Source organism: Nothoprocta perdicaria, unplaced genomic scaffold (genome assembly GCF_003342845.1).
Source record: "Nothoprocta perdicaria isolate Ctin4 unplaced genomic scaffold, notPer1 scaffold_336, whole genome shotgun sequence".
Taxonomy (NCBI): domain Eukaryota; kingdom Metazoa; phylum Chordata; class Aves; order Tinamiformes; family Tinamidae; genus Nothoprocta; species Nothoprocta perdicaria.
Window position 1 is genome coordinate 422,303 of NW_020455573.1, and position 19,920 is coordinate 442,222.

General features: G+C 54.2%; 2 protein-coding genes and 1 long non-coding RNA gene across 3 annotated transcripts; 1 reads left to right on the top strand and 2 right to left on the bottom strand.

Moving 5' to 3' along the window:
• Nucleotides 1-2,218: 2,218 nt before the first annotated feature.
• DBF4B (DBF4 zinc finger B) lies at nt 2,219-6,731 on the bottom strand. Its single transcript, XM_026043706.1, has 6 exons — nt 6,678-6,731; nt 5,680-5,796; nt 5,298-5,424; nt 4,526-4,635; nt 3,425-3,971; nt 2,219-2,278 (listed from the first exon to the last, which is right to left on the bottom strand). The coding sequence occupies exons 3-6, from the start codon at nt 5,403-5,405 to the stop codon at nt 2,219-2,221; spliced, it is 825 nt and encodes a 274-aa protein (XP_025899491.1). The 5' UTR covers nt 5,406-5,424; nt 5,680-5,796; nt 6,678-6,731.
• A 3,329-nt stretch (nt 6,732-10,060) lies between these two features.
• LOC112951068 lies at nt 10,061-12,302 on the bottom strand. The gene is made up of 3 exons (XR_003250133.1): nt 11,904-12,302; nt 10,750-10,800; nt 10,061-10,117 (listed from the first exon to the last, which is right to left on the bottom strand). It is a non-coding gene; the product is annotated as an uncharacterized LOC112951068 (long non-coding RNA).
• A 1,958-nt stretch (nt 12,303-14,260) lies between these two features.
• CCDC43 (coiled-coil domain containing 43) lies at nt 14,261-18,630 on the top strand. Its single transcript, XM_026043682.1, has 5 exons — nt 14,261-14,440; nt 15,186-15,273; nt 16,656-16,791; nt 17,467-17,525; nt 18,318-18,630. The coding sequence occupies exons 1-5, from the start codon at nt 14,261-14,263 to the stop codon at nt 18,503-18,505; spliced, it is 651 nt and encodes a 216-aa protein (XP_025899467.1). The 3' UTR covers nt 18,506-18,630.
• Nucleotides 18,631-19,920: the final 1,290 nt, after the last annotated feature.

The following is a 19,920-nucleotide window of genomic DNA, read 5'->3' on the forward strand; positions in this document are numbered from 1 at the left end:
GCCCCGCGCCTGCCGCAGCGCGGGACCCCCGGCCCCAGCGCAGCCCCCCCGGGGGACCCTCCTGCCCGGGGGGACCCACCTGCCCGGGGGCACCGAGCGCAGCCCCCCCGCGGGGACCAGGTCTCCAGGACCTGCGTTTTTCCGTCCCCGGACATCAGCACCGGGTGAAGCCCCTGGGGCTGGTTCCGGCTCCCCGTCCCAGTTCGGGCTGCCCGGGCAGAGGCTCCGCTCATAGAGGCTTTGACCTTGCTGGGTGGTTTTGGTGGTGGGACATGATGGGACTGGGGAACAGAGCGGGGCAAAGCTGCAACGTGGGTCCAAGGTGCAGCCAGGGCACAGGGATGGAGACAACACACCCGGAGCGCAGCTCCGTGGTCCAGCCAGGAGACAGCAGGGAGCAGGGACAGGAGGCCACAGGAACCAGGCTCTCCCAGAGGGTCCAACTCATCCTCAATGACCCAGGCAGGGGGAGCTGGGCTGGGGGGACATCAGCTGCCTGGCAAGTGGTGACACCACCGGTGGGAGGCCCTGGCTCTGTCCTTGGGACTGGATGCTCAGTGCCCGGGTGCCAGTGCAGCCTCAAGCACCTTAACCTTGTGGCTGTCCTATGTGCAAGACAGAGGCACCAGGACACGGTTCTGGCTGCTCTTCAACTCCTGCGGGCTCAGCTGGGTGCAGGATGCTCCCCGCCCTCCTGGCAGTCACGCTGGGCCGCCCGCCCTCCTCGAGGCTGCGCGAGCTTGCCCGGCCGGAGGCACCTGGAGCAGCAGCACGAGGCCACAGGGGGCTCTTGGCACCCCGGTTGCATCTCGCACCCGCTGCCAGCCCCGCAGGAGAGAATTTGGGGGCCGTTCCGGTGGCAGTCGGACTGCTGCCTTCCACCACCCGGGCTTCCTGCAGGAAAACTGGGCTCTGTTCCTGGAAAGGGGCGCGTTGCAGCAGAGCAAGGCTCCCTCCAGAGAAGGGGGTGCTGGCAGTGCCATCAGGATACCCAGGAACGCGGCGGCGGCCACCACGGCCCCCGGTGCCCGTCTCATGCAACACAGCCCGTGTGCTGCAGAAGTGGGTCAGAGCAGAGCCTCCCGGGGAGCAGCAGCCACCTCCTTCCTCCCAGGATAAATGAGAACATCCCGGCTCCGCGCTGGCCCTGGCCAAGGCTCATCTAAAATAGATGCTGGAGGGAAGCGCTGGAGAAATCCGTGGTGCCGGGGCCGAGCTCAGCCTGGCACAGGGGTACAGAGCCCCGGCCCCCTCACCACCCAGCCCTCCAGGGGAAGTTGTTTAAACTCTTCTGAACCATTTAAACCCGATCCTCCTTCTCCTGCAAGTGCCCTAGCTGAATTCCTGCCACAGGGAGATGCTGCTTTGGAGCACCCTTCCCACAACCCGCTCGGCCTGGGTGCTTTGCACAGAACATTAACGAACTAAAACCTGCAGGGGCTCGGGGAGCCGCGGAGCCTCGGGCGCTTTCCCTGGAGAGGGGCTACCGAGGGGGTCGGGCTCAGGCCCCCACCCACTCCCGCTCATCGGCAGCAGGACGCACGTGGCGCCGGGCCCACGCGAGCGCTCTGGGAAGCCTCTCCCATGCTGCGCTGGCAGGCGGCACGCGGGGAGCGCGGGGCTGGCGACGGCCCCCGGGAGCCACAGTCGTCTCCTGGGCCTCGCCGCAGCAGCCCCGGCCGGCGAGGGTTGCTCCCCGCGCGCAAGGAGGGCTGGGCGCCCGCAGCTCCCTGCCCCAGCGCGGGGCACGCGGAGACGCCCCTGCCAGCACCGTGGGTGAAGCTCCGCTGCACAGAGCACCCGGGCTCTGGGATAAGCGGAGCTGCAGGGAAGAGATGACTCCAGGGGCTGTGGCCACGTCCATTACCTCATCTCGAGGGACTCAGTCCTGGCTTCGTCTGCAGCCCCAAGGGAGGGTCACCTTCCCAGGCCAAGTCCTCCTCGACCTGGTGACCACATTCCTGCATGTGGTCATGCCACCCGTGACGGTGGCAGCGTGGCCATGACCCAGGGCTGTTATGTGATTAGAGCCATCACAGACTCTTATTCAAGCTGATGTCCACTCAGGCCCAGCTCTTCCCCAGCTTGCACCAGTTTGCTTCACCTTATCTTGAGTTAGCTCAGGCCACACAAATTTTTCCCACCACACAGCACCCCTCCCTTTTATTCCAAAGCTTAAAAGATCGATAAAAGCACCACAATTTAAAACCAATTACAACTACGTGTAGTTACCCCTCAAAACCTCCAGGATAGAAGGAATGGGCCGGGCTCTCTGCACCTGCAAGAGCAGGGCACAGATTCCCAGCCTTGCCTCTAGAGAAAGAGCCTCTTGCCTGCAGCCTGGTTAAGAGCTACACAATGAGGCTGCCAGGCATGAACATCACCAAATTGGAAGGAAGGCCCTGGCCCTTAGCAAGGCGGCTCTTTGGTTTCCAGCAGGAGCGCTGTGAAGTTTCACACCTTGGCTGACTGCACGAGGACGTTTCCATCCACACTGCCGCACCTGGGCTCAGGAGCAGAATGTTTGTGTCACCCCTCTAGGGAAACAGAGCCACTAAGAATAGCTGCAACTTTCCAGGCATTTCACAGTTTCCGTTGAAGGCGCAGAAACAGCCAAGAGGTGGATTTAACTAGTCCAGTCCCCAAGAGAGATCTTGGACACAGGGGAAGAAGTTCCCTCCCTCTCCGTGCAGTTCCAGCAGGTCTGATCATCTTTGCCTGCCCACTTAAGTTCTGGCTTCCACTTCAGTGCCGAGCAGAGCTGAGACTCAAAGTCACTGTCCCTTGCAGTGAGATGTGTCCTCCGGAGCAAGTCCCTGTTCATGGGCAGAATCCTGCTGCCCGGGGCGCCCGTTAACGAGGAGAGCAGCTGAATGCCCCAGTCAGAGTCAGAAGGTGCCCTGAAGTCAGGGTCAGCCTCAGGGTTGTGAGGTAGAGGAAGAGGGAGCCCAGGGCAGGGAGTCTCCTCTCTGCTATGGCCTGGGACATCAGGCAGTTCAGGGGCTACTTTCTTCGCTGCTCTGACACAGAGCGCGCAGCAACATCCAGCTTCAGGCACAGGCGGCTTTTGGGAGGACAGCTGGTGAGCAGGACAGCTCACCATGGAGGCCCTGCACTCCCGGCCACAACCATCCACACTCCAAGCTGCATCTTCTTCTTCCTCGTCGAGCTGCTTCCCGTAAGAACAGGCATTCACTCCATTGCCTCCAACCTGGCCGATGGTACCTGCTGCAGCCACCTCTGTGGCACCCAAACCTGCAGAAGCAGCTTCAAGGGAAGGGGGCTGTGCTGCAGGGCCCCCAGGGTCCCTGCACGGGCACAGCTTCGAAGCAGGGAAGCTGCGGGGTCTGGTGGAGAGCTCTGGGCATACAGCGAAGCTGCCAGCTCTGTGCCCTGCATCCCCCACACCCGCCCCACCACCCACCTGCCTCGTCTGCTCGTAGGGAGAGAAGTCACCACCCAGCTCCAGCCTGGGCTTCTTTTCCACCCGGCTGCTCCGCCTGCAGAGCTGGCGCTTCCTGGCGGCCGGCAGCTCTCGCACAAGGCACCCCACAGGCCCCAACACCTGCTGTTTCCAAGGTTCAGGCGACGCGATTCCACCCTGAGCAGCTTCTACGTGAGACTCCTTGCCCAGGCTGGGAGCCTTGTCCGAATCTCTGCCCAGCACCCCAACAGACCCATCCATGGTGCCCTGCACACCACAGACTCCTCCAAGTCCTGCTCCAACAGGAAGCCCTGGAGAGCAGCTCCCAGACAATCCCCTTGGTTTTCTGAGATTCCCAACCCTGTTACTGGGCAGGTGAGCAGTACAACCCTTCATCTTCAGGCCAGGATCAGCGTCTGCATCAGTAACCAGTTCCACAGGAGCCTGCTGGCTCTCCCTGCCCGGCTCGGCTGTCAGCATCTCATTTCCTCCGGTAACTTGTGCTCGAGGCATTAAGTGTTCATCTGTCAAGCAGGACCATGGCACCCTGAGAAGAAGCATCAGTTAACGCTCGCTCTCCAGACTTGGGAGCTTCTCTTTCCCCCAGGAAGACAAAGCATTTTCTGCAGTGCAGGGTGTTTGAGGCCCTTGTTTAGACAGGTTTTCTCCTGATATCACTGCTGGCAGAGCAGACAGCCAGCACAGAGGATCTTTCAGACATCTTGACAGCCAGGGGCCTGGGCACAGGCGTGCTGCAGGGCATCGGGGTTTGTGGCAGACAAGGGGACAAAGGGACCCAATTGTCCTTTCCAGTTTAAAAGGCCCCAGGCAGTTTGAAAACCCATTGGGAGTCTCATGAAGAGAACCCACAAGCTCAACTCCAAGAAGAGCATTTCCCACAGCTCATCTAAGCCTTGCCAGGCTGTGCAGTACAAGGGCAGGGGCAGCCCTGCTCTCTGCTCGCAGATTTCCTGGCATGGGGCACAAAGCAGGAATCGATGCCACCACTGCATGGAGATTCAGCTCCTGGTGCTGTGACCTGCCCACGTGGCAGCAGATTGCCTTGCTGCTCCACGAGTCAGCAGCTTCATCAAGACTTACTTGGCCAACTGCTCCACGAAGTTCTTGGTGAGCTGTGAGACAATGTGATCCACAGGGGCATACTGAGAGTCGTCCAGTGCAAACTGCTTGTGCTGGAGGCTCTGCAGATGCTGCAAGGTGGCAAAGGCCCTTTTAGCAACATTTACCCTCTCACCAGAGGGAAATTCACAGTAATACCCACCTCTCGCATACTAGAGTGCAAATGGTCTTTAAAGCAGATAATGTTGCCTACATTTCCCAAATCTGCTTCCAAACAGCAGCCCTGTTACCTCAGGACACTTAGAGTGAATGTTCTATTCCCACAGACACCTGCTGATGAGGAGGTTGTGTCTGTACCTAACAGCAGCCTACGGCTTTCCCCAGCAGCAACTGAAAACACAGACTCCAAATGTAGTGTCTATCACTAAACACTGGGCATTTTGTGGAAGGTAAAAACCCTCTTCCTACTTTTAATGTCCCTCAGTTGCCACGGAATAAGGTTTCCCACCTTGCAGCTCAGGTCCTCAAGGCTTTCCTACCACCAGAGAGCCACCACATCACACTTGGCTCCACAAAACTCTTGCTTGCACAGAGCACAAAGCCTGAGCACAGATACACTGTGACTTTCATCTGTGACACTGATCCCACCAGATATCAGGAAGGCTGCACATACAAAAAAATCTGCCTTCTTTCTCAGAGGCCCTGCACTGATAACAGACACGTTGTTATAACTAAGCGGTTGAGCGAGTCCCATAGACTTCTGCAAGGAATCAGGTCCCAGGGGAGCACTTACATTTTGCAGTTCTTCAAAGGTCTCTTGGCAGCACTCGCAAAATCCCCTCTTCCTCTTTGGCACAGTGACTGGCGTGGACCGGTGGCTCTTTTCTCCCTCACTGCGCATTGGACAACCCTCCAGGTCCCTGCAAGGCAGCAGTAAAAATCTTTCCCTGATCCCAGTTCACAACAGAGCTGGAGCAGCAGACACCCAGATCTCACACAAAGGCCAGGGATACAGTGATGTTTTTGAGCTGTTTTAACTGAAACAGCAACAGTGGGAGCTGTAGGAACCAATAAAGCTCTTTTTGCCACCATCCAGAAGACAAAGTGCTTCTCCAAACCCCAGGCAACAGCCAGCATGGGAGGTGAACTTTTGCACAGAAGTAGCTACAACCTACCTGGGCCTGCAAGAATTTGAGAGGCTTTTCAGAGGCTCAAATGGGCTGGAGTTTTTGGGCGCCAGAAAGTTCAGGTCAGGAAAGGTTTTGAACTGGTGATAGAAGGGTCGGAATTGCCTGGAAGAAACAGATGAGGACATCACTTTTCCGACAGGAACAGCATGGTTAGAATTGTCATCCTTCCCTCAAACAGGTTCAATGCATCGACTCATCCAGGATGGGACACTGGCCATTGCTGCCTATGCATTTGGCTGTCCCAGAGATTCCACATTTCTCACTGGGGAAAGGAAGCTTTAAATCTGATTCCTGGTACAGCACCAACGGTGAGGATGCTTTGAACAGAAGGCAGGCTTTACTGCTCAGCTGAAAAACCCACTTTTCTCCCCCAGTATACATCATGGGCAGGCAGTGTGGTATTTTCAGCTACATAGCAGCACGTTTCAGCTCCCAGATGCCATCCCTCCTCTTTGTGCTTTATTGCACGCAGCACGTAAACCTAGTATTTGACCCTGCAGCTGCCTTAAGCGTTGTCTTCAGAATAATTAGTGCTCTAGATACTTTAGTGTTTCAGAGATAGAAGCACCACAGAGATCAGATCCCCTTTGCACAGGATGCTGTAATCAAGTTACAGGCCCTGACCTCACACACTTCAGTCTTGTTCCCCACTTCAGAGGGCTCAAGCAGATTAAGTGACCTGCCAGGATCACATAAAGAATCTGAGCAAGGAAATAAACTGTTATCAAGCCTGGCTTAGCACCTTTCTCCTGACATATGAACCTCCTAGATTACTTCTCCAAACTGTCCTTGTCTCCTTTAGAGGAGCATCATCTTCCTGGTATTTGAGACAGCCTGCAAAGACAACACACTTTACTTTGTGGACAAAATATTCACTGTTCTCCATGTAAAGGGCAGAAATGATACAGGATCCCTTTCACGAGGGCCCTTGAATTTTTAATAGTTTAGCTGTGATATTTATAAAAAAAAAAAATCTCCTTTACCTGCTTTGGTCTTCAACCTTCAGAAAAGGAAGCTTCAATTTTCCTGCTAGAAAGACAATTGGTTAGAATTTGCCCTGGCCAAATACTCTGCCAGTAGTTCCCCATCTGAACAGGGCTCTACAGCTAAGCCTGTCAATATTTCTACCACTTGTGAATGCCAAGTTATTGGTAAAGCACCACTTAAGACAGAATTCACAAAACTTTGGGTAATCTACAGCAGCCTCATCTCCAGAGTATTCAATAAACTGATAAAATGTTGAATATAATAAAATAGTGGGTTGTTGTTTTCACTATTAAACTTGGCAGAAAAAAAAAAAAAAAAACCAAAACAAGCCAGCTTCTTCCTGGATCTTCCTGGAAAAGCCTGGAGTTCAGAACGGCTCAAAGTGGGACTCTTATGTCTAGGAAAGTTACAAGAGCTAAAAGCTGCTGGAGCCAAACCAATGTACGCTTAAGAGGCTGCACAGCCAAGTCTGGCATGGGAATACTGCTAAACAGCACTGCCTGCCCTCAGCCTGCTCCCTGAGGGGGACAAACAGCAGCCACGCTTCCTACAGAGGGATATATTCAGGGAGTTGAAGAAAGCCTCAGCAGGGCATTCGGCGAAAAGGCTCGCAGAAACAGGCAGGTGGATGCCAGCAGATGACCAGGCTGGGGAAGATGCTGCCTCCCCGCCGTCAGACTTGTTCAGCTCATGGGTGATAAGCTTTATGGTCAGCCTGGAAATCTCAGTGCACACCTTACTTAAAGCAAAACAAAGAAACAAACAAAGCCTTTCACACATCAAGATACTGTCAATAGGCACCTGCCTGATCCTGACACCAATGCTCTGGTGTCTCCCTCATTGCCTCTGAGGGGCGAGAGGCTGTTTTTTGTTGTAACCCTGCAGCTCAAATTCACCTTCTCCAAATTTTAGCCTTGATCTCTGGAAGGGCCAAGTCCACCTGCCCCCACTATTTACAGTTCCTGGAGCCTCATTCCGAGCTTGCATCAAATGTGCTGTTGCAATGCCGAGGTAGCTATTTAAACACTGGATCAATGTTTCCACATAAATGCTGCCAAGCTCTTGGCACTTCCAAGAGCAAAGCCTCATTTAGGGGCTCAATATAAAAGCAAGGCGGGTGTGCAGATCCAAAGCTCTCATGGTAGAGTGTTCAACGTCTCAAGCTTTTATTTCATCATCTTTACCCCAAACTGGAAAATAATGTTCCAAGTATCACATATAGAATCCAGGTTAGAGCTCAGTCTAAGCTCTGAATTATTGAATTTGTTCTCCAATAAACCAAGTCAAACTAGTCAGAAATAGGTTTACATCAGCAGAGCAAATTCTAGTACCACAGTTGGCTCTGGTCAAACTGCAGATGAGAACCTGTTTTTTCTCCCTGCCATCCTCCTTTAGAAGTGTGAGCCCTAGATTGGTGTCTCAGCAGTATTTCAGCCTAACAGAAGTGAGTGGGTTGTGAGGAACATGCTCTTCTCTCTAAGATGTGTTTTTATTCAAAACTTAGCTTGAACCAGTGGATTCAACACACAGTGCCAGCAGCACAGTACTGAGGCACCTCAGGATTCTGGGAGTTGAACTGTAAACAAGTTGTGGAATTCTTAAAAACAGTCCCCAAAATCAAAGGCACAACATTCTTGAATGTGTCAGGAGGCTGCAGTTAGGCTCAGACAGGGAGTTACAAGTATCATTCAAGAGAAACTGCCTTAGCAGTTACCTGACTTTGAAAACTCATGTAAAATGTCAACAAAAGAAATTCTTAATAAGGCTTCTTTGAGCAATTCTGCATTCGAGTGCAAGTAGGAACACAACTTCCAGACTTACCTTTGTGAACTTTTGATCCAGACACAAGGCATTTTGCCTAAAGGAAAGGGTGACATATTTAGTATAGGAGCCAGTGCAGGCAGAGCTCTAATTACTGATCCCAGAGCAGCAAGTTGGAATCACAGCAGCCTCACCCACCACTTCAGAGCTCCTGCACCACAGACTGCATCGCCTCCCCCTAATATTTAGTCTCCCAGTTAGAGTTAAGTGACACACAGATGGCATTCTTTAATCTTATACCTTATCAGGGTAACAAAGAAGTTTAGAAAGCCACAATCCTAGTCACATACCTTGGTTTTACCCTCAGTTCCTTCTAAATCAAAATTTAGTATTAATTGTGCTACAGAACAGGTTGATGCTAACAGCTACCTCCTTACTTCATAAAAGGGAAAAACCTTTCAGTTTTGTAGTCTACATCATGAGCTGAAGCAACGGATTAGCTGATGTCAAATCAAAACCTAGAAGGTGACCCTGCTTATTAGCCCACAGGGAGCGAGGAGAATTGGTTAGAGCTGCTGGGGGATCCCGCGACCTTCCAAGGGAGCAGCAGTTGGGTGTTACCTCCGTCTTGTGGCCCCGTTTCCTCGCCGCCGCGATGGTGCTGAGCAGTTGCTGGGCATAGGACAACATCTCTGTGCAGGGGGACGTCAAAGAGCCACAAAGACAAGGGCAGCGGTTCCTCTGTCCCCCTCTCCCGAGGACATCACACAGCACCTGAGCCTGCCATCATCTGGCAACACTTCACAACTACACGGTTCCTTCTCCCAAAAGGAGCCCAAGGAAATGATTTAAGGGAAGGCTCCCCACTTCACTCCTTTGCAAAGCAGGAGGCTTGTTTAAGCCTCTGCTAAATTAGACACTGCTAGGAGTTCCGCAGTAGATGGCACTTGGAAGCCTTGGCAGTTCTGGTCCAAGACTTGCAGAACTGCTGCAATTTCAGCAGAATTGGCTGCCCGGGAAGACGCACGAGCAGCAGCAGCCTCCATCACACACCCAGACAGGTTCAGCCAGGCCTGCAGGTCCCTGTCAGCAGATACCGGGAGCCTTTTACTCCAGGCCTGCTGTCAGAATCACAACTTCACCATCTGTCTTCCCCTGTCACCCCTTCCCCATTTGCCATGGAGACAGGAAGCTCCTTCCAAAGCACATCCTCAAACATCAGCAATTCCTAATGAAAACAGCTAAATCCTGCCATTACTGTTAGCTCCATTTGCAAATCAGTTAACAAGAACAGTCTTCCTGGAACAGATCCACGCACTGACCAAGCTATTAACTTCTCACAGCAGCATAGCTTCAGTATTTTAAAATATACTTAATGTTTCCTACTGCATACATGACAGTATCAGGTTCTGGATATAAAGAGCTCATCTGGCTTTTGAAGGCCAGAGCCAGGTAGCTACAGCCAGGAGAGCATCAGTCAAGTACTACACATTCTTTCCAAATTCATTCTTCTTCCATATATTCCACTCATCACATCACTTCTGCCCTTCCTATCTTTAAATCACTAATGTACCAGACCTAAATTGTGGTAATGCAGAAGGATACCATCGACGTGCACGATCTGGACTCCCCACAGACGAGCGCTGGCGAGGATACCGCTGCCACCGCAGGTGTCCTGCGCAAACAGGAGGGATTGAGACAGGTACAGCTCAGAGGGAGGGCTCTGCGAGCATATGCAGCTCTAAATCCGGTTTAATGAGCATTTTTTTTCTGTTGCTTAGTTGCCAAACCAACATGTATCGTTAAAACATGCCTAAATGTTTTGGCACAGCCAAAATGTTCAAACTCATACTTTTATGTACCTCAAATCAAGAAAAGCATCTAGTTCATATTTTTTAATTCCTCCTATAACAAGAGCTTCCAAGGTGGACACCAAGATCCTCTCGGCTGTTGTGATATTAGTGTAAAGTCTCCTGAGGAGTCTTCTGCCCCTGCTACATGGCTTTAAATCTTCCCAAACTAAAAACACTTCTAATGGCGATCTTAATGTGAGTAACTCCCTAGTGCTGAACAACCAAAGCTCCGGGACACGCTGCAGAGGTAGTGAACACGGAAGGATGAAATGGTTCTGTGAAGACCAGTGCCTGGAAAGGCTGCACAACAAAACAGAGGACAGGTGACTGTTTTAACTGCTCCTGGTCCTCATCTGTCAAGAGCTCTGCAGGACTGGCCATTTCCACCCTAGCAAAGCTCAGCAGGACTTTGAACCTATTCAGCCAGACAGAAAGCTCACCCATGGGTGCCCACCTGGTTCTTTATGGCTTTCTGCAGCAGTTCCCTTCCTCGGCTGATCAGCACCTGTGGAAGAAAGGAACGAGGTAACGTGCTGGAAGCCGGAGTTGCCAGGCAGCCGCGAGCGGAGGACAGAGCGCAGCCATCCATCAGGAATGGCACCTAGTGGGACACACACCCTGCTGCAGGCAGGAGGTTGGCCAGGACTTCGCCTCAAAGAGGACAAGACAGTGTTTTCAGGGAATCAAAATCCCAAGGGCACCATTAAGGTCCACACTGAGCAGCCAAGGCTCGGCTCTTATTGAACAGCAGTGAGAGCTTTGGTGGAAGCCAAGAGGAAGACGCCTCTTAGCACCATGTGCCACATCCCATCACACGGCCAGGGCTTAGGAACATCCTTGTCAGGCTGATGCCAACAAGGAAGTCCCTTTTCTTACCTATGATTTGGTAGATTTTGGCAAGACGGTTAATCTCTTTACAAGACAAGTGATGGCACTGTGTGGAAGGACAGGGGAACGCCGTGAGGGAGGCCTCAGGCACAAGGCCCGGCATCTTGGCGAGGTGCTGCACTGCCGGGGGCCCAGACCTGCCGGAGCAGGTGCCTGCAGCCTGCCTTGGGGTAGCCAACTCCACCAGCTTTGCTGCTCCCCAAGGTCACGGGTGCCACCAGAACCCTGAGTTCTGCACAGGACACTGAAACTTTGGCCACAAGCCTTGCTGACGAGGAAGCCCAGCTCAGGCTGGCGATCAGAGCCTAGAGAAATCCCTTCTGGCAAGTTGGGCTTGTAGACCCCCTCCCAGATTAAAACTGCTCCTCTCTGCAAGGACACATGCACAGTCTGCCGCAGCTCTGAGCCCGTTTTACCTGTTCACCACTCTGGTCTTTCCAGATGCACCTCTGCAGCAGGACAGATTATCTGTTCTGCTGGAAAGACAACCAAGCCTTGTATTTTCTCTGCCATTTCACTGCCCTCTTACCAACTCCATCACATGCACTTGGGAGTAGACAGATATAAAGAACATTAACAAAAATATAAACAGCCAGGCTGGAACAAGCACAAGGTGATTGCTCAGAACACAAGCTGCTACCACTGTGGTGGTAGAAAGCTTTTACTCTGTACAGCCTTTGGGTTAAACCCAGAGGTGACCGAATCACTTATAGCTCTTACGGTGTCTGGTGGCTTCTGCTGAGGTCTGCTATGGCTCCCTTTGGAGGTGGAAGGCCCCGGGCTCTTGGCTTTTGCACCTTCTGAGGTAACGCTGCTCCACTTCTCAGTTCGAGCCCTGGCCTTGTCCCGCTTGGCCTCCTTGCTGCTGGAAACCACGTAGGTGACTTCTTTGCTCAGGAAGCTCTCTGTCACCTAGAGCCAGAGACAAAACAGCGCTAGCTCTAAAACCCTCCAACGGCTCTAGGGCTTGAAAGAGGCCAGCTGAGGAAAAATTAAAGCCTTTATTCAGATTGAGACTTCCTTGACAGGATGCCGTCTCATATCATTTACTCTTCAAACAATTTCAAGCACAAAAAAAAACCCAAGTTTTCCAGGCATTCAAGTTTCTATTAGTTACTCCAGTAGCATACAGCTTCTGAGAGCCAAGGACCCAGCACCAACCCCCTTCGATCTGGATGCCAATTTTGACATTGAACAGGTTGCCACTTTCCTGTTCACACTGCAACAGTCTGTCCAGGGCCCTGAGATCACTCCGAGCATCTCATGCTCCAGGCACTGCATTGCTCCCCCTCATAAGTCACCAAGACTCATAATACTGAGGAAGGAGGTCTTGTAGCAGCAGGGCACTTATCTGGACACCTGGGATACAATCTCGTAGGCAGGAATTTCTATTGGAAGGCTGCTCTATTTCTGCCTCACCAAGGAAACTCTTCAGCAGCTGGAACCTTGACAGGGAAGCTAGAGCAGAGCTGGTTATTTATTAAGGCAGATCGATCTGTGCTAAGAGCTGTGCAGCCATTCCGCATTAGAGGAAGAAACCAAGAAAGTCAGCAGGTGGGAAAGTGTCCCTGGAAGTGACCAGCGTGCCAGTGTGGAAGAGCTCCGACGTCGGGAGAACTGGAAAGAACTGGGCAAAGTAAGTACAAAGCAAACAGCTGGGAAAGCAGCTCCGTGGGGACAGGGAGCAGAGAATCAGAAAACCACAATGCAACCTTCCGCAAAGGTATCGAAAAGCTGGAAGAAGAGGTGGAAAGTCAAAACGCTCGATTTGGGATCGTAACGACGGGCAGATCAGATACTGAGGGGAAGGAAGCAGTCACTAACAGGCAGAGGGGCAGCAGTTGGGCAGCTTCAAACCGGAGCTGCTGAACAAGCTAGCAGAGCCGCAGAATCCCTGTGGATTGAGATCCCAGGCCCACATGAAGAGCTGTTCAGCTGTTCCTGGCTGCCGTGCTGAGACTGGGGCCTACTCTAGAGACCTGCGCTGCAAGCACAGAAAGGGGAAAACGGAACCTCCGAGGCTAGATAAAGCTCCCGTGCAGGGCGAGCTGGAGCCGGAGGCGACAGAGAGGGCAGCAACACAGGGAAGATTTCCATGGAACCACTGCAGCTGGAAAAAACCCTCAAGATCAGCCCAACCACAGCCCCATGGATGAGGTCCTAAGCGCCTCCTCTGCACATTTTGTGACCGCTGCCAGTGACGGTGACCCCACAACTCCCCCGAGCAGCCTGCTCCGATGCTTCACCGCTCTTTCCGTGGAGGTTTTTACCCTAATGCTGAACCTGATTTTACACCAGTCTGGAGCACTTGGAGGAGTGCGGGAAGCTTTTGGGTGTGCATGGGAGCACTCGCCTCAAACTGAGGGCAATCCTAGCACAGCCCGAGCAAGAGCAGAGAGGAGGCACCGCTGTGGGGACGCGGTGACCCCCGTGGCGTGGAGCGAAACGCCACGTCCTTGGGTGGCGAAACGACCCGGGAGCGGCGCGCGGAGGGGAAGCGAAAGGGCCGAGGTGGAGGCGCCGGCAACGCCGCCCGCGCGGAACGCGGCGGGGCCCGAACGGAACGGAACGGAAGGGAAGGGAAGGGGCGCGGCGCGGCGCGGGGCTCACCCCGCCCAGGTGCCGGATGGCCCGGGCCAGCTCCCGCGCGCCGCGCCCGCTCGGCACGTCCAGGTAGAAGGACTGGCCGCGCAGCGGCCGCGCGGCGCCCGCCATGGCGGCCGCGAGGGGCGCCCGGCGCCGCCGCCCGCGCGCCCCGCCCCCACGCGCCGTTTAAATTTCCCCCAACGGCGGCGGGCGACGGCGGCCGCGCAGGGACACGCGCCGAGCGCGAAGCCAGCGCGACGCTCAGCGCCCGCCTCGTCCCCTCCCCTCAGCTCCTGCGGGTGCCGCCGCAGCACCGGGGGCTCCGCGGCCGTGATCGCCGCCACGGGGCGCGGCGGCACCAGCGCCTGCCCCGTGAAAGCGGATACCGAGCCGCCGCATTCCCAACGCCTTCGCTACCAGATTGGCCCCAGCGGCCGCCGTAGCGCGGTGCGCAGGCGCGCGGCCGCGCCCCCTCTCGGCGGCGCACCAAGATGGCGGCGCCCAGCGCGGCGGAGGCGGGCGGCGGGTTCGCGGCCTGGCTGGCGGCGCGGCTGGAGGCGCTGGGCCTGGACCGCGCCGTGTACGGCGCCTACGTGCAGGGGCTGCTCCGCGAGGGCGAGAGCGACGAGGAGCGGCTCGAGGCGCTGCGCGGCGTCCTGGCCGCCTGCCTGGTGAGGGAGGAGGCGGCCGCGGGTGGCGGAGCCGCCCGGGGGTTCCCGGCGCTCTCGGCCGCGCTGCCGCCCCGTTGCCCTCGGGCCCGTCGGCCGTTGGCGCCGCGCGGGTTGCCCGGGGGAGGAGGAGGGTGTCGGAGGCCGTCGCGCGGCGCTGGGCGCTCCCCGGGGCCGTGGAGCCGGTGCCGGGCCCTGGCTCGGGGCCCCGCGCGGGCGCCAGGCAGCGGAGCCGGCAGGCGCCGGAACCTTCCGGGAGCCTCCTGCTCCAGAGCCCTTCGCTTTGAAACCGTGGCCAAGCGTTGCGTTAGTAATTCACCCTGCCGTGGGAGCCGGGGCGTGCACGGACTGTCACGGGCTCCCGCGGCGCGCGGAGCCGCCCGCGGGGATTTGGGGTTCCGTGTTGGTTGGGTCCGTGCGGCTGCCCGTGGGCCCTGGGAGGGACCCGGCTGCTGCCGGAGCCCCCCGGCCACCCCCGGCGCCTTCCCCCTCGCCCTGCGGTCACCCTGGCCATCGAGGCCGTGCCGGGTTTTGAGCTGTGGAAACAAGTACGTGCATCTCGTGACTTGTATTGCCCTGCGCCAATTAATAAAAGTGCATTTAATTAGGTGGATTTTATGGGGAAAAGCTTTACCTCTTGGGCTTGTGGCCTGGGGCTTTGGAGCTGATACTTTTCATATGTGATTTGTCCCTGTTTAAAGCAGACTGGCTTTGCCCATGGGCTGAGAAGTCTCTTTTCCCTCCCTAGGAAGAAGATCTCTTGGGCGACGTCTGCAGGGAGGTGGTGGAGAAGTGGTCCCAAGCCCAGGTTGTTGACGCCAAAGAGGAAAAAGAAGGTAGAGGGGGTGCTGCACGCGCCTTGCGCGCGGGGCTCTGCTGCGCCGCGGCTCTCTGCACGGTTAAAGCCACTGCTGCGCCTCTGGCTGCGGGTGTGACCTGCCTCTCATTGCCCTCGCTGCTCTCTGTCTGGAAAACTGAAATGCGCTTGGGGAGTTTCATTCCTGGCTTCACCAGCATCCTGCTGCTCCTCGGGCTCAGAATCCTGCTGAGAAAAAAGTTAATTTCTTTCTGCAGGATTTAATGTTTTTCTGTTTGTTTTAAAAAAAATAGAGCTTACTTTGCACTAAATGGTGCACCTGTAGCTCTGATGGCAGATGCAGCTGTGGTGTAAAATGCTCAGAGTGCCCCGTTGGTGTGCATTTGGGAAACCCTTACACGGCTCTAACGGCAGCTGCGGAGAGGCTGCGTGCTGCCCTGCTGCCAGGAAACCCCAAAACGCACCCCAAAAACCGTCCTTATTTTTCTCTTTCCAGATCTTCTGTTTAAACTTCGCTCCCCGCCCAATAAATGCTTTTCTTCCGGGGTGGGGGGGTGGGATTCTCAAGCTGCTGCTCTTGTTTGCTCCTGGGAAACCAAGAATTTTTCTTGTTAGTCCCAGAAGGAAGGTACCAAGAAGGACTGACTTCCTTCACCGTGGTTCCCCAACAGGATAAATACCCACTGGAGTCAAAACCTGTGTGTTGCAACTTCCTGAAAATATCTTTCAGGTGCTTGTACTCAGTAGGAGAATGAAATGTCTGAAAGAGAAAGCTGGGAAGGGAACCTTTTAATTTTTAAGTTGGGCACAAGATCAAAGCCTTATGGAAACCTGACCTTACCAAGCAGGCAACATACAGCAGCCTTTCTGTATTGAAAGCCAAACCCTAAGAAGTTCCTGGTGGTGTTTACCATCTAAACAAATGTCATTTGGTGCCAAAAACAAAACATCATTTTAAAAGATGGATGGCAGACCGTCATACTGAAAGGTGAATCAACTGTTTCCCTAGGTAGGTAGAAAAGATGCAGTATTAAAACAATGTTAAGTTGAAATTCTGAATATTGAAAGTACTCATTGATGTAACTGTATAATTAAATAAACACACTCGATATCTTTTAAGTGGATCACAGTGCATGAAGTGGCTTTTCATCAGCTACAGTCTTACTGACACGTACATATTGTTACAGAACTTCCCTTGCTCCAGGGAAAACAGCATCCGATGCCGGCAGAGCCTGTTCCTCCCCGGGCAGAGAGGGCGCCTGGTCGGAACCGCCTCCGTGGCGGCTCCGCCGGGAGCTGCGGCTCTTCCGAGCGCCTCTTGGGAACGGCGGGAGCAGGAGCTGGGAGCAGTCTGTGGTGTCTGTGGGCCAGGCTGATGCTCCTCACCCTTCTCCTTGGCAGATGAGGTGCAGGCGATCGCCAGCATGATGGAGAAGCAGGCCAGGATCGTCGTGAAGCCGAGGGAGGTCTCCCAGGAGGAGCGGCAGAGGAAAGCCGCCCTCCTGGCCCAGTACGCCAACGTGACCGATGAGGAGGAATATCCTTGTCCTGACCCTATCTAATCTCAAGAAGATGTTTCATTAAGAATCTTCTAAATTGTCTTTCTGCTTTTCAGTGTCAGGGTTGGAGGGATTTCTTAATCTTCATTCTCCACAGAGAAATAACTGGATGCAAAAAAACAGGGAAAAAAAGGCATGAAGCTCCTATGGAAGCTCCTAGCTTGTGGTGTGCCACGTGCAGAAGACGCCCCTTTGAGCAGCTTCCTCCACCAGTCCCTGCTTGGCTCCATCTGGGGCTTTTTAGACTGCGCATGTTGCCGTAGTGTCACCTCCGGCGTGGCTGTAATGCCCACGTGCTGCTTAACGCAGTGAATTTATCTCCTGCTTTCGGGTGAGGGGCCCGTGAAAAGGTCCTTTCTGGAGAGGGCCTGTGGCGAGCGGGAGAGCTGAAGTTACTTCTTTATAGTGCTGAGGAACAGACTCTTCTCTGGAGGTCGCAGCTGAGTAAAAGGGGGTCTCACGTGGTGCTTGAGCCGATGGAAAGGTTGAACAGTGGGTTTTGTGCTTGCTTGGCCCTTGGTTGCCTGTATCAGTCCTTAGTTTCTTCCTTGCGGCCTTGAAATATATATATATTTGGCTATGTTTTAAGGTAAATGTAAAGGTATAGAGGCAGAAGCTCATTATTGAGGTCCAAATTTCCTTAATTCTCTCACCGGTGAGGATGAACATGATGGATCCTCTGCAACAGCAGTAAATATTGGATCGGAAAAATGTATCCTTTAAGTTCTCGATCACTTCCTTGTCGAAAGAGGGCAGCTTCCACGGTGGGTTTCCCAACCTTTATTCTCTGTATTTCCACTCACTGTCTCTTTAGTGCCACCTTTTAGTCTTCACGATTCATTTTTTCCACATTGCCTGACCTAACTCGTAATGAAAGTTAGAGGTTTGTCTGCTTTCCTGGTCCCCTTTCCCTATCCTGTGTGTTCTTTTGAGGCCAACCCTGTCATTTTCTTTTCTTCCTTCCTTCCACCCCCTCCAAAGCTGTGCAGAACATAGAAAATTACCCATAATAGCACTTGAATATTCAGCTCGGTACTGAATGGTCTCCAGAGAAGTAAATCGTGTTGGGAATTGCTAAAAACTACTTTGAAAGCGTCACATTTCCATTTTTGCGTGAGGCTGCAGTGCACTGAGCGCTGGCGAACAAGGACCAGTCTTCTCTGGATTCTGCAAACCCTTTAGCTTGGCTCAGTCCTTAATCTCCTCAGCTGACAGGTTTGGAATGGAAGCCTTTTTTCTCATAGGACACAAGTAAAGTTTGGAGCTTAAATTGTTCTTGTTCCTGAATTACTGAGAGAAGAGCCGCATGGGGAGGCCCCTGCTCTCTATTGCTCTTCCCAAAGCCATCGTGGGAGGGAGGACGTGAGATGGTGGCAGTCTTTGGTGGGGGTATCAGATAAACCAGTTCGCGTTTGCCAAATGCACTGTCTAGTTCACAGGCCCCCCAAAATCACCGGAAAGGGGAAGCTCCGTGTGTTGAGGGCTGCCCTTAACTCACAACCAGCTCTGTTCCGAAACACGAACGTGGAAGATGTCTTGAACGCCAGGAAGCTGGAGCGGGAGCTGCTGCGGGATGAGTTCCAGAAGAAAAAAGAGCAAGACAAGCTCCAGCGAGAGAAAGATAAGCTCGCCAAGCAAGAGCGGAAGGAGAAGGAGAAGAAAAGGACACAAAAAGGAGAGCGGAAGCGATAGCTGGAGATTTTCAGCCGGACTCAGAAATCATAAAATTAATTATGAGTGTGGTGTGTGTTTGAAAAGCAACAGAAGTTCTGGGCACGTGGCCGATGAGCGGTTCTTTGGAAGCGTTTCTTCTTCCATTTACATAGCAAAAAAAAAAAAAAAAAAAAAAAAAAAAAAAAAAAAAAAAAAAAAGAAAAAAAAATCAACATCTCTTTCACCTCCAGATGTGCCATATGCTTGTGGTGTCAAATGTCCCAGTCGGTTTTTGTGGCCAACGTCCATTCCAGGGACGGTGGAGTGGTGGTGTCCGTGTGTCTGATTGACTCGACTCGTAGAAGCTTCGGGCAAAGCAGAACGCGGTGCAGGACGGAGGCTCCGCTCTGGCCGCGCGCCGGCCTCGCCCCTGCGGCACCGGCCTCCCAGCGCTCGAGACTAGAGCAAAGCCCCTTCGTGCCCTGCAGGGAGGGACCCGCTGCCGCAGGGTGCGTGCGAATTTACACTAACCTTGAAAAATGTACCTGCAAGTTCATCTCTCTGCACTGCCAAGAACAACACCGCGTTGTTACACGGACTGAATAGGGTTTGGCTCTGACCTCGTCAGCGTTAACGGCTGTTCCACAGCAGTGGAGAGGAAACGCCATGAAATACCTATGAGCTCCAGCTGTGAGACGCTGCACCCAGAGGCGCTCGGGAGGGAAGGGCCGCCGTGATTTGAGCAGCAGCAAATTGGAGTCGCACGGCTGGGTGCTGGGCGCCAGGACGCGGGCTGTGATTCCTGCCGTAGCAAAAGCTTTGGTGCCGGCTGCGCGCGGAGCAGCTGTGACCGGGCAGCACTCGGATGCGCTGGGTGCCCAGGCAGCTCCCCGGGTGCCCAGGCAGCTCCCTGCCCGCAGCAGCGCTGGTTTCACACAGGAGGCTCCGCGGCCCCTCGCCCCGAGCACTGACGGCTGCAGCAGGGAGAGCCGCGGCGCAGCGGGCGGGAGGTGCCGCCGGCGCATTCGCTTGCAAGGGCCACGTTTGCCGTGGGGCAGCTGCTCTCGGGATCTGTCCTTGTCACCTGCTTCAGCACCGGGCGCGCTGCGGGGTAACGCGTCCTGTTAAACTAACTGCGAGTGTGAGTGACGGCTTTATCTTTGGACTTGAATAATAAACCTGTCTGGCCAAGAAGTGGTGCTGTGCTCCGTGTCTGAGCGAGCGGCACCGTTATCCGCAGCCCCACACCCTCTGTCCCTATTACACTGCAGAAATATTCCCACGTCCCCATCTCTCCTGGGCTTGTTCCTCTTCTATCCCCTCCCTGTTTTCCTGACTGCTGCTCTTCACCTCTCCCTGTGTCTCCCCGTGGGAACAAAATCCCAGTGCTGCTTTGGGGCCAGGCCTGTGTTCAGGACCTCCCCTTTTCCCAGTCCCAAGTGCTCTCGTGGATC